Here is a 14762-nt window from a genome sequence, read left to right on the forward strand (position 1 = left end):
TGAGTGGTTTGAATGGATAAGGGGATGAAGGAAATAGAATTTTTACAGGCGCCCTTATAAACACATTTGCTACATTTCTATATGTTTCTTATCTTTTAAAAAGCAATTAAAAATGAAAATAACAACAAAATTTCAGTCATTTTATACCCATTTACATGTATATATTTTTTAAAAAGACCAGTGAGTCTTTTCATCTCTAAGGCAAAAATATTGGAATTGACCCCAAAACAATTTTTCCAATTTTTAAAGAGAACAGGATATAAGAATCCACCCTACCTGTTCACATCATACAATCATTTCCCCACCATTTCCAATAATAACATACTGGGATTTGGAAAAGTGAATTTTTTTAAAAGTGTATTTTATTGATTATGCTATTACAGTTGTCCCGTTCTTTTCTCCTCTTTATTCCCCTCCACCCTGCACTACCTCTCCCCCCAGCATTCCCCCCTCATTTCATGTCCATGGGTCATACATATAAATTCTTTGGCTTCTCCATTTCCTGTACTGTTCTTAACCTCCCCCTGTCTATTTTGTACCTACTATTTATGCAACTTATTCCTTGTGCCTTTTCCCCCATTCTCCCCCCACCCCCTCCCCACTGATAACCCTCCATGTGGTCTCCATTTCTGTGATTCTGTTCCTGCCCTAGTTGTTTGCTTAGTTTGTTTTTGTTTTTGTTTTTTAGGGTCAGTTGTTGATAGTTGTGAGTTTGTTGTCATTTTACCATTCATAGTTTTTGATCTTCTTTTTTCTTAGATAAGTCCCTTTTATATTTCATATAGTAATAGCTTGGCGATGATGAACTCCTTTAACTTGACCTTATCTGGGAAGCCCTTTACCTGCCCTTCCATTCTAAGTGATAGCTTTGCTGGATAGAGTAATCTTGGGTGTAGGTCCTTAGCTTTCATGACTTTGAATACTTTTTGCCAGCCCCTTCTTGCCTGCAAAGTTTCTTTTGGGAAATCAACTGATAGTCTTATGGGAACTCCTTGTAGGTAATTGTGTGCTTTTCTCTTGCTGCTCTAAAGAGCTTCTCCTTATCTTTAATTTTGGGTAATGTAATTATGATGTGCCTTGGTTCGTGCTTCCTTGGGTCCAACTTCTTTGGGACTCTGAGCTTCCTGGATCTCTTGGAAGTCTCTTTCCTTGGCCAGAATGGGGAAGTTCTCCCTCATTATTTGTTCAAATAACTTTTCAATTTCTTGCTCTTCCTCTTCTCCTTCTGGCACCCTATGATTCGGATGCTGGAACATTTAAAGTTGTCTTGGAGGTTCCTAAGCTTCTCCTCATTTTTTTGAATTCTTGTTTCTTCATTCTGTTCTGGGTGAATGTTTATCTCTCTTTCTGCTCCCAATCGTTGATTTGAGTCCCAATTTCCTTTCCTTTACTCTTTGTTCCCTGTGTATTTTTCTTTATTTCACTTTGCATAGCCTTCACTCTTTCCTCCATTTTGTGACCACACTCAACCAATTCAGTGAGCATCCATATTACCCGTGTTTTGAACTGTGCATCTGATAGGTTGGCTATCTCTTCATCGCTTAGTTCTACTTCTGGAGCTGTGATCTGTTCTTTCATTTGGACCATATTTCTTTGTCTCAGTGCACCTGTTACATTGTAAGGGGCAGAGTCTTAGGTATTCGCCAGGGTGGGGCAACTGACTTTGCTCTACTGTGGCACTGTATGGTGGGGAAAGGTCTGAGAAGAAGCAGTGCCACTTGCTCAGCCCTGCTTTCATTCACTTCCCCTGCTGCCCACAAGCAAATTTGGCCCTTCCGATGCTGATTCTTGGGTGGGTTGGTTTGAATTTGTTCTACAACTTTGTGGATCTTTCCAATGAACTTTCCTTTGAGGCTGGGAGTTTCTCCTGCCGCCGCATCCCCCACAGGGTTTTTACAGCCAGGGCCTTTGAGGCTTTATTTCCCTATGCTGGAACCCGGGGTTGCGTAGTCTGTCTCATGCTCCAACTGTTCCTCCGGTTTATCTGCATGCATATATGGGGCTACCCAGTCTGCAAGTTGTTACCTTGCCTGCCTGGTCCATTGCCTTACTGTGTGTCCTCTTTGCTCAGGCTGCCCAATTTCAGCCCTCCTACCAGTCTGGATGAATGTTTCTTCTTTAACTCCTTGGTTGTCGGACTCTCACACAGTTCAATTTTCTGGCAGTCCTGGTTGTTTTCTGTTTTTAAGTTAGTTGTTTCCTTCTTTTGTTTGTGCAAGGAAGCAACGTGTATCTACCTATGCTTCCATCTTGGCTGGAAGTCCAAAAGTGAGATTTTTTTTTTAAAGACTTTATTTATTTATTTTTAGAGAGAAGAGAAGAGAGGGAGAAAGAGAGGGAGAGAAACATTAACATGTGGTTGCCTTTCATGTGCCCTCTACTGGAAACCTGGCCCACAACCCAGGCACGGGTCCTAACTGGAAATTGAACTGGTGACCCTTTGGTTCACAGGCTGGCACTCAATCCACTGAGCCACACCAGCCAGAGCCAAAAGTGAGATTTTTTTTTTAATAAAAATAAACTACCAACAACAAAAATAACAAAAGGCATTACCAAATTTTTTATGTGAATTGGAACAGTTCATCATTAGGTATTAGTAGAGAAACATTCTCTATTACTTTTATCTGAATAAAATAACATCTGGTTAAGGAGCTGGTTTGGGTGCTGTCAGGGACATGGTTTTATATCAAAACAGGTATGGTACAAGATGGGCAGATCAAAGGAGAGGGAAAATTAAAATAAAATAAGTGCTAGGGAACACCATGAGATGAGAAGGAACTGAGGCCACAAGGGGCTTAAAACTCTTTCAATGGAAGGGCTTCTGATGTGGTTAACTTTCAGAATATGAGTTTTTGTTTCAGGAAGAAAGAAAAAAAATTTATTGTTTACTCTTTTTTAACCTTTTCTATTTTTTTCTTAAAGTTTTCCAGGGAAATCATGAGTATATCAGTTGGTTAATGCCATAATAATATATTCACCATAAAATCTCAGGGGCATACAACTTTATTTAGTACTATCCAAGTCTTCAGGTTGGCTAGGGATCAGCTGATCTAAGCTGGGTTCTGCTGGAATGGTTCTTTGCTAGCATGGCCATGTTCTTCTCAGATGTATGGCAGAAAAGCAAAAGGACAAACCCAGTTACAAAAGTACTTTTCAAGCATTTCTGCGTCACATCTTCTGATATCCTATTGACCAAAGCAAGTCACATGGCCAGGTTCAGAGTCTAGAGGTAGGAAAATGCACCCTGCCCTCAGTGAGACGCACAGTTCAGGACTGGAGTGAGGAGAGGGTAGAAGAATTGGAGCCATATGCAATCTCCCACAGTCATCATCATATTCTCATTTGTATAGGCCCTTAAACATGTATTTGTGCTTTCCCATGTATTTTTCATTTGATTCTCATGTGATTCTCACAACAACTCTGTGAGGACATTGTTTTTATTTTCCACACTTTAGAGAAGAAGAAACGGAATCAGAGAGGTAAAAGTCACTTATGGTTATTTAGCAGTAGAAGAGGACTTTGTACATTTTTACAAAAAGCAGGAGAATGGGAAAGTGGTGGGCTTTTTGTCACATTGGTCATAGTTGAGCTTTTTTTTTCTTTTGTTTATAGGTTAAAGACCAAAAACAAAAAAACCAGGAGGAGATGGAGAAAGTAAAGGTAAAGCATGCTGGGGTTGAATAGGAAATTGTTTCTTATTCACTTTCAAATGACCAACCATTTATCTAAAAAGGGTTCACTGTAGTCCTGCCTAGAATAAAAAGATAAAGTTCACATCAAAATAATTGCTACATCATTACAAATACCAAGGAAAGGACCAAAAAAACAAAAATCCATGTACACAAAAAAGCAGCATCAGAAGTTAAATCATGTTTTATAGATGACTAGGCTATGGTAGTAATTGCTAAAAATTACCGAACATGTGGTCCCAGTATATATGAACATATTTACTTTTAAGTAATAAATAACACTGCAGTACAAATAAAGGCATCTTAAAAACAAACAAAATTTTAAATACATAAATAATATTTTAATAACTTTTCACCATTAATCTTTAATAGAACAATGTCACTAAAATCACTTCTTTAGTTTTGAAATTTTTCATTTGATTTAAATGGCATATTAGCTGGGAAAGATAGCTCACAAAGAGCAACATATACCAACACACAGGGAGAAGTTCATCATTAACAATATTAGATGTAAATCTATATTTCAAATAGTCTGATTAAGGCACAGGCCTGGCTTTTTGCCATATCTCATCAGCTTTTCATTGTTTTTAACCCCATGATGTGGCTGATGAACAGCTTCTACTAGGGTTAGAAGTATAGACTCTGTCATTTTCTTATTCACTGGTATTACATTTTGGCATTATTTTTAATCCAGCATCCATTTCACTATAAGAATGTCTAACCTGCATGTCCATTTGTGAAAATTATATCAATGATTATATTAGCTAAAACCAGATTATATAATCTTATATAATCCATAATGTTCCTTTCTCAAGCACATATATATGATCCTCTGTCTTAAAATAAAAACACACCCTTACCCCATCCCCCCTCCAATTATCACCCTATTTCTCCGTGCCCCCTTACGTCTAAACTCTCCAAAATATCCTGTGCTCAATTTCTCTTTTTTCATTCTTTCCTGAACACAGTCAGGTCTGAGTTTGCACCATTCTACCCAGATTATATTTGTCAAGGTCGCCACCTTACTGGAGATGCAAGAGAGACAGCTGCGGATCACTCCTTCCTTCTCTTTGTCTCTGTGCCATCATTTTCCATTTATTGGCTTGTCACTTCACTGGCCGCATCTTCTCATCTCCTTTACTAAATCTTCAATATCTGCCCAACCCCTAAGTGTTGGAGGGCTCACACCCTCCAAAGGATTTATATTTCATTCACAAAACAAGCCAACATTTTTACAGTAGCCTACAAAATTCTACATGATCGGTTGCCTGCCCCTCCAATACTCTGACCTCTATCTTCCTGTTCTCCCACCAGCCACTTCCTTCCCTCTGGCCACACTGGTCCCCAACACCAAGAGCATACCACACAGCACATATGCTTCTACCCTACCACTTTTCCATAGTTGTTTCCTCTGACCATGACAGTTCACCTCTAGATATCTGCATGGCTTGCTCACTCACCTTCAGGTTTCTGCTCTCAGGTAAACTTCTCCCCAAAGCCTTCCCTGATAACCCTATACAAAAGAACGATCTTCCTGTCTCTCTCCACCATCTCTCTCTCTCTCACCCTGCAAAGCATTTGTCACCATATGTCATCCTACGTATTTATTCTTTATTCTTCCTTGCCTGCTTCTCCTACTAGAAATGGAAGCTCTTCAACTTTGTGCTGTTCACAGTTGCAGCCCCAGGAGCTAGAGCAGTGCCTTGCATGTGGTAGGCTCTCAGTAAATATTGAATGACTATGTTATGAATGTAGCTACCAGTGCCAATCCATTTTTAAATATTAGTAAAGATTATTTTCTTCCTACTTTTTCAATAAAATGTAAATTAATATAATTTCTGTTATTTTACCCACTGGGTTATCTTTATACTCCCAAGGTATATATAATCCACTTTGAAAATTATTGGTCAACACCGATGGTTGTAAATCTTTCGGGAGCATAAGAGTCCTTATGGAGTTTGTTTAAAGTACAGATCCAAAGCCTCTCCCAGAAAGTCTGATTCAGAGATCTATTGTTTGGGTCCAAGAATCTGCATTTGTAAGATTATATACCACATTATCATGCAGATGGTCTGGGGACACAGCTGGAAATACCTGACCCATGTATTTGGCAGTCTTTTTCAGTTTGTAACTACAAAACTCAAGAAAAATGGAAAAAAACTTTTACAGCATGCTTCAATCAACTCAAACACCACTCACATACAGACTGATTTAGGTTCCATTCTTCCTAGACAGGTAATTCTCAAGGTTTTGAATTACGGAGACTATATCTAGATATCTGGTGTCTTATCAGTCAGTATTGGCCAGGGTATGCAGCAGTAAAAACCGAATCCCCAAATCTCAGTAGCTTAACAATGAAAGTCGATTTTTGCTCAAGCAAAGTCTACTATAAGTCTCGGTGACTCTCCAGGGAAAGTGTTCCCCATGTGTGGGCCCAGCATTCTAGTCTGCTTTGATTCTACAGTGTCTCAGCAACACATGTCTCCGTTATCACTACAACAAGGCCCAAGAAAGTTGGGTCCTTGAGTACTGGGAATTAAATGCTTCTATCTGAAACTAATACATGTTACTTTAGCTTATATTTTATTGGCCAAAGCAAGTTGCCACCATGTCCAGCCTCATGAAGAAAATGCAATCTTCTCATTTGCCTGGAAGTAGAGGAAAATAAGATTTTAGTAAACAGTATTAATATTTACAAAAAACAGAAACATTAAAAAACACTTATATCTACCATCTCATCTTATATTATCAACTACACACATGACAGTAATTGTTATTTTATTGTCTGTTATTGTGGGAAGTAACACAGTTAAATCAGTGACAATTTAAATAAGTTTGTTTCTTATTAATCTTAATATCATCTACATACATTGGAAAGATAGGTATACATAACTGTACAAGGTATAGTTTATTTCTGTCTTCAGGTAGTGTACAAATACATTTGCAAATCTGTTTAATAATATCCTCAATTATCATCAGCCTGCTGTTCTAGATATTGAGGACCCATAGACACACGTGACTGACCCAGTCCCTTTAGAGGTGAAGCCTATTGTCATCACGTCTTACGCTGTATATGAACAATTCTTACCCTTACTGTCCCCAGCAATTGCCACACAATAATTTCTATTTCTCTTCTGATTATTGTCAACAACCACTGTGTTGGCATTAGTCATTACCATCAAACTAAAGTTTAAAATGATAATATTATCATAAAATTGATTCCAAACTATAGTAAGAAACTGTAGGAACAGTAAAGTGATTCATTTCTAAGGCAATCCTCTCCCTAAATGCTCTGACTGCATATTTTCATATCGCCTTCTCAACCTTATTTCAACAATTTTGCACACTCTTCTTAAAGCTTCAATCTTTCCCATTCTGTTAGATTCCCAACTTTAGGTTATAATCATGATGAAATCTCTTCTATCCTAACAACAAAAAGCCCTCTTTATTCTGTACACCACCCATCTTTTTCCTCCTTCAAATGATAACACTTACTCTTTTCTCTACTGGAAGCATAACATTCTTTTTCATTTAATTATTTTTATCGAATTCACTCATGTATATAGTTTACAAAAGCAAATAATACCATAAAGCTTAAAACTATGATGATGTTGAGAATGTTTAACAATTGGCTGGGCATACTGACCAATTAGATAAGATCACCAACCAATTAGCCCTGCTTATAGCATAAAACACCCCTATTCCACCCCTGCTCACTCCTGGTTCTCTCTGTCCAGTTACAATAACGTCCAAGTCTTTGCTGTTTCTTTTACTGTTTACATCAGATTCCCTAATAAAATGTTCATACAACCATTTCTTTTAACCAAACCCTTGGTTGTTTTAGCCACTCCATCTTCTTCAGAGGTACTAGCTACCCCAATCCCCAAGCTTTTCTGGGGTGAATTTGCTGTACTTTTTGGCCTTCCATTATTGTGCTTGGGTTTCAGTTCCCTCTGGGCTGCTAAATCCCCTACCATTAGCGCATTTGCTTTCTAGCCTCCAATATTTTGATAACATCTGAAGTCTGTAGACCCCTCTCCATTCTCTTTGGCTTTATTGGTTCTGGTTTTTTTTGGGGGGGGGGGGGGTGGAGGCTTTGTTTGTTTGTTTTTTTTAATCTTTTACTCTCATTTTGTTTGTACTTCCAGAGATTTTTTTTTTTAAGCCTGTGCTCAGCCTCCCATGTCCAAGCACAGGACCAATGAATAGGGTTAGCCTGTGCTCTGCTTCCATTTCTTCACTTCCTGTTCTGGCCTCAGCTCATTGAGATCTGGTTTCTGACTATTCCAGTCAGCTAAAGCTATTTCCTTGAAGGATCCCCATGACCTCTGCTCATCATTTTCCGTGGTCTTTTTTCAGTCTTCATCTTCTGAAGCTCTCTGCAACCTTAGACATACTAAGCAAGAGAAGCAAAGCGTTTTTGGCTTTCTTCACGTTTTCAGTTCCTTAAATGTAAATTTTCCCCCATGTTTTGTCTGTGTTTCATTTTTTTATTTTTCACCATTCATTCCATGAATAACAGGCTCATCATGACTTCGAAGTGAATCTCAACTAGGAGAAAAGAAGCTTTCAACTAAAATGAAGTTGAGTTTTAATGATTACACAGGCTGGACATTGTGATTGTTGCTATATGATTGTTCCTGGGACTACAAGTCTTTTAATGCTTTGTTTTTGCTCTGATCTAATGATGACTGAAAAGTTATGACACTTGCCCAAGTTTCTATCCAAAAATCAAGGAAAAATGAGACCTCAGAAAGATTTAAAGGGATTAAAGGTGGAATCAAATTGTTTTCTCTTTGCACCCAATTAAAATACCAGTCTTTCAATATAAGGGTGATACATAAAATGGTGAGTCTCTGCTGTCAGGGCACTTACATAAGGGCCAAGTAATTATAAAAATTTCAACTCTAGTAAGTGGTACCTGGGACCATGAAAAGTATGTAACTGGTAGACTTCATTCTTGATCGGTGTGTCAAAAGCCCGAGTAGTGGATCAACAATTTGTCCAATTGTTTCTATGGCTATTTAATAAAAGTTTACTGAAAAGCACATTGGATGAGATGACTTTCACAGCTTTAGCAAATTTTTGCATGGTTCTAATTGACTGGTGTTTTTATCTGCCTTCATAACAGCATTGAAAGATTGTCTGACATTTCTGCCCCAGTTTGTCGTTACCACAGTGGGAGGGCACTGAGAAGAGAGGGTGTTCTTGTGCTTGGGGCTGGGCAGATGGAGGACAGAGTGTCCGTCCTCCAGAGCGGGCACCTGGGACACAGAGAGAAAACACTGGCTTTCCACAACTGGCTTTTGACCCGATTGGCCTCTTCCCAGCCCTCATCATATTTCTTTGGATTCCTGCAGGTCTAATTGGCATTTATTTCCCCTGTCTGATACATCTCCAGAAAGATCTTCCTCGAATGCAAATTTGCTTCCCAACTTGAAGTCCCTCAGTGGCTCCCTCAGGACCTGCTCTTTTACCCCCTCACCACCTCTCACTCTATTCTCCAGCCTCGAGCACACTGTCCGTTCTCACAGTCCTACCTGGAGTGCCTATCTATCACCCCTCTGCCAGCAGCCTCTTCCTCAGCACCCTCTGAACTCAGCCCAGACATCAGCAATTCCGGGAGATGTCCTCCAGTCTCCTAGTCAGCCAGGGGCCCAGAACACTGACCTAACAGCAGTCTGGCCCCTGTGGATCAGAGGTTTGTCAGTCAGGCTTGCCTGTCTCCTCCCTTCAGGTTAGTGTGCTCATTAGGGCAAGAGCTTTTTATTTCTCTGGCTGGAGGCACAGAGTGCTGCTTACTAACTCATTTACTGAATTAGTTGATAAATGAGCTAATGATCTATCTTCCAAGCTTCAGACACACATCTCCCCTCCTACACAATATCTCCTGATACATGTCCATCAGGCACCTCCGTCTCTAACCACATTCATAATGCTCTAATTTAACTTAATGTCTATTTTGATTAATGTTATTATACATCCTGACTGTCACTCAACTTCAAAACCTAGGACACACCCTCAACTCCTACATGGAATAAACTGTCCAATTTCATTGCTTTGTCTTCTCAAGTGTCTTTCCAAACTTTTCTCATGCTCACTCCTGCTGCCTCTTACTCCGCAGTTTTCTGACCAATGAACACCCCGTTGGAAGCACACCCCGCTGCCCCCCGCTGCATGGCTGTCAGTTGGGACTCACAACTCCCTAGATACTATCTGCGCTACCTCTCCGGGGCTTTGTTAGCACCAGCCCTCTGCTAACACCTGTCCTTCCTCCCCTTGCTCAACTGCTACCACCTCCATGAGGCCTTTTAAAATCCCCCTTGCAAGATTTACTCTCTTCCACTCCAGGAGCACTGCGTATACTTGCACCACTATTACATCACTTACCACAGTCTGCCTTGTACCTCAGTTATTATGTGTGTTTCTACATTATCTTCTTAGAAGACAGAGCCCATGCCATGTGCATCTTAGAAAAATTTTGCACACCGTAGGAGTTTAACAATTAGTTTTGCAGTTATTAGTAGAATTAATCAATTTCATTCATCAAGTCATTCCATAAGACTAAATTCAGCATCAAATGTGTTACTCCTTAACATGACTGATAAGACTCATTGATTTCTTCAAAGGCAGAATTTTATGCTGGCATTAGGATATTAATAGCTTCCATTGATTTCATGCCTATTACCTGTCAAGCATTATATGCATATTATTTTTAATCTTTCCAATAACCTTGCAAAATAGAAGAGCTCATCCTCATTTTACAGATGAGGAAACTCACATTCACGAGGGTAACTTGCCCAAGATCATATACAAGTAACTTGTAAGTGTCCAAGCTGGGACTAGAAGCCAGATTTATTTAATTCTAAAAACAATCAGACTACATTCCCCTCATCTGTATTGTGGGGTTGGTAGATCTGTTTCATTCCTTTCCTTCACTTTTTCATCTTCAAAAAGATTTTGGTTTGTTGCTAACAATTTTTATTTGTGTTTTATAGGTCACTTCGACATCAGGCACACCTCAAGAGGATCTGGTGGATAAAAAGTGCTTACGTGAAAAATACACACATCTCTCCTGCCAAAAAGTCTTCTGCCAACCATGGCAGAGATGCATCGAGGGGACCTGTATTTGTAAACTTCCTTATCAGTGCCCGAAGGGGGGCGCCCCAGTGTGCTCAACTAATGGGAAAAGCTACCCAACCTACTGTCAGCAAAAGAGTTTAGAATGTCTTCATCCAGAGACAAAGTTTTTAAGTAATGGAACATGTACAGCTAATGGTAGGAAAAGCCTAGTTTATTCTATAATATAAGAAGAAAATTGCCGATCATACTTTCTATTAGAAAATAGTTCTCATCTGAAATGTTACGGTGACAATTAAAAATTCTCTTCAGTCTTAGTAGTAATTGGGGTGATAACTAAAGAAATCAGAAGGGAGCCAGCATTGGATCCAGGGCCCGAGGGTGTGAGGCCAGTCCTCCCCTCAGTGCTTTGCCGCCCAGCCCTTCAGAATTGTCCCCACCCTCATCTCTACTTAGCTAAAAAGGTCATTGACTTGGTTCAAAACCCAGAAATAAAGCCTTTACATGAGATTGGTACTGATGTGGAGTCCCCTCTGGACCTCCGGCCCCAATAATTTCTTCCAATACTCACCCGCCCCCCAGCCCCTACCCCTCTCCCTAGCCAAGGCTGAGCCCAGGCCACTGCTGACCTGGGACATACACCAACCTAGCAAACTCTGCACATCAGATCAGAGAGCTTGCCTGCACTCCTTCCATGAGCCTGATGTAGTAAGAAGGTCGGGATGCTAACATGTGAGTTAGTGCAGTGGTTAAGATTAGGGATCTCAGTATCAGTCCAATTTAATTGCTAGCCCTGCCAAGCCCCAATTTGGTTATTGACAAGCTCTGTGACCTCTCTGGGCCCCCATTTCCATATCTGCAGAATGTGAATAATAGTAATGCTTAACTCGTAAGGTCCTGGTGGAAATTAAATAAAACGATGTATGCAGAGTTCATCGCACAATGTTGACACAGAGAAAATGCTCATGAAATTTCAGCTTTGACAGCAAACCTCAGGCTTATTGTCTTTCAATATCAGTTATCACAGGCACTCAATGAATTTACAGAGGAATGCTGAAAACATTCTTTTTAAAAGCATCATGATATGTATATACCAGCTCACAGCAGCCTACATGTTTTTGCGGTGCTGAGTTAAGACATTGAGGTACTGTGGAAAGGAGAAAGAAAGCTCCCTGTTTGAGCCCGTCTCTATTACTTGTTGGAGAGGAGGAAAGCAATAGTGGAGATTATTTTGTCGGTGTCCCACTTCTGTTCCCTTGAGACATTAAATGCCTTAAATATATGAGAACAAACAAACCTTACTTACACTTTCATTTTTTTGTTTGGCGTACTTTTCAGAGCACAGACTTTGGAGTGAGGTTGATATTAGTAGGCTCAGATTCCTGGCTCTACCACTTGAGCAAGAAACTTAACCTCAGATATCAAAATGAAGGAACTTAGGCTCCTTGTGTGTAAAAATGAGGATGGAAATCAGCCTAATCTACTGAGGGTTGATACGAGGATTCTGTCATACTCTATATGACTGGGTAGCACAGCCACTGACACGTAGTAAGCTCTCATAAACTAGTTGGTATCATTACTTGTTAAAATCTTCATGGTGTTTAATTTGATATTATGTATTTTATTATTTTCAAGGCTTTCAATCAAGAGGAGAAGAGTGGATACCTAAATGTTGCTCATTCTGTTGGTTTTATTCTAGGACAGTTTGAAGTTACCTTGAAGTATGGCAAAAAGTATTCAGAGGGAATTGTTGAAGTAAAATTTGCAGGCCAAAATAAGACAATGTTCATATGTAATGACAGCTGGAGCATAACCGAGGCCAATGTGGCCTGCCTTGACCTTGAATTTCAACAGTGAGTTCCTGTATGAGGGTATTTTCTCAGGGTTGATTTTCTTGTTCCAACTATTTGCTTTTTGATTACCTAACCTTTCTGTGGCTCAGTTTCCTCAAATGTAACCTGAGAATATTAACTGCCTGCCTCAATCCAGCATTGTTAGGATTAAATGTGCTCATGATTGTTTAGCACTTAGAACACTGCTGAGTACAAAGCAACTGAAGTTTGTTAAAGCATCTGGATACAAATTCTTTGCTGATTCAGAGAGTTGCAAATAACTTCCATTACTGCCTGTCTCTACTCATCTATAATTATGTCCACCCTTTCATACCTAATAATATTTATTTAAGCCTCCTTTCTTTTTTTTCCTGATCAACCTTGCATAGCTTTGTCTATTTGAGTTGTTTTTGATTTTTAGGTTTATAAATTGTCTCTTTTTCAATTTCATTAAGTTTTGCTGTTACGTTTGGCTCTCTCTTCTTTTCTGTATTGTAATTTCTCTAATTCCTTGAGTTAAATACTTAACTCCTCAATTTTCAATTTTTATTTTTTTCTAAGATAAGCATTCAAGATACAAATTTCACCCTAGCTAACTCTTCATTTGCATTCCATTAGCCTCCATAAGTGGTTTTATTTATTGTTGACTTCAAAATATTTTCTAATATTCAAAATGATTTATTCTCTCACCCATATATAATTTAGAAGTTTCTTTCTTTCTAATGGATATATTAGTTTGCTTTTAATTAGCTTTTGTTATTGACTTTCAATTTAATTGTATTGTAGTCAGAGACTATCTCTATACAATGACAATTGTTTAAATATTTGTTGAGACTTGATTTGTGCTAAGTACATTTTAAACACTTCATGTACAGTGTTTATATAATCAGTATGTTATTTATTAGAATAAGCAAGTTTGTTAACTGCATTGTTCAAATCTTTTCCTACTTATTCACTTACAAGTTTTCTGTGTCTTTATCTTTCATGTCCCTTATAAACAGTATATATCTATATTTAAAAAAAAATCCAATATGACAATTACTGCGTGAAGTGTGTAGAACATTACACTCTTGTGATTATTTACACTTTTTAATTTATTTTTCCTATCTTATTTTGGGCTTATTATTTACCCTGCTTTTTCTGTGCTTTTTCTTGTTTCTTCCTTCTCTAACTTCTATTGGGTTAATAAAGTTTTTTTTTTAATCTTTCCCATTTTCTGCCTCTATGTGGTTTGGAAATTATATTCTATTTCTATTCCTTTACTGTCATATTTGCATTAACACCATGAATCTTTGACTTAGCAAGTCCACGGCCTCTTCAGGAATAATACAAACAATGTCATTACAATGTTTGGTTTCCAGGATTTAGTTCCATCTCATTTAAACATGTCCTTGAAGTTAATTGCTATCACTATATAATAAGCAATTATTATTACTGTTGTTCAGTCAGCACTTACTTAGATTTATTTGATGTTTACCAACTTCTTGATTCAATTCTGAATTCGATTTTCTTCTTTTTAAACCATATCTGTTAGTAAGTAGTTCATTAGTGAGAGTCTCTAACCATTAAAATGAGCCACGGGGTGTTTATGATTTTTTGGCAGTCTGTGACCTACAACCTTATTATTCTACCTAACGGTAAACTTTCTCACTATCTTGTTCTTATCATATTTCATGTAAGCTCATGAACAGGTTTCCCAGATATGAGCCAGTGGGTATTTCCCATACTTCCTTAAGAGCTTATTATAAGTATTTTTTATATTTTATCTAGTATTTTTGGATAGTTTTAGGCTGAGAGCTTTTCCATATTATTCACCTTTCAGATTACCCCAACTGGTTCTCATTTATGCCCATATCTTGATGCTGTTTGGCATAGTTCCATGACTACTATATCTTCATTATGGATCTGAAATAATTAAAAATACCCTCCTTGCTCCACTTAACTGTTTTGCCTTTCATTCTAATTCTAATTTATCTAAAATCTATATTGGCATTACTCCTTTATTTTTGTTTATATTTGTCTGGCGTATCTTTGCCCAACTTTTTATTTTTAACCCATTTTTCTCATTTGCCTCTAAAGAGGAGCAGAGAGCTTTGAATGTCCTGGAACAGTAGTTCACTGCAATTCATAACCTCTAGAATATTGGGTCACTGGGGTAGCC

General features: G+C 38.5%; 1 protein-coding gene across 1 annotated transcript in view; it reads left to right on the top strand.

Annotated features, from left to right (window-relative positions):
* The window catches only part of CFI (complement factor I), a 44735-nt gene that overhangs the window by 5321 nt on the left and 24652 nt on the right, over window positions 1–14762 (top strand). Inside the window, exons 2-4 of the mRNA XM_054591623.1 lie at window positions 3613–3660; window positions 10688–10967; window positions 12469–12622. Coding sequence (XP_054447598.1) covers window positions 3613–3660; window positions 10688–10967; window positions 12469–12622 — 482 coding nt within the window. The remainder of the gene's footprint in view (window positions 1–3612; window positions 3661–10687; window positions 10968–12468; window positions 12623–14762) is intronic.

This window comes from Pteronotus mesoamericanus, unplaced genomic scaffold (genome assembly GCF_021234165.1).
Source record: "Pteronotus mesoamericanus isolate MK-2021 breed Mesoamerican mustached bat unplaced genomic scaffold, CSHL_Meso_final scaffold_232, whole genome shotgun sequence".
In the NCBI taxonomy this organism is placed as follows: Eukaryota; Metazoa; Chordata; class Mammalia; order Chiroptera; family Mormoopidae; genus Pteronotus; species Pteronotus mesoamericanus.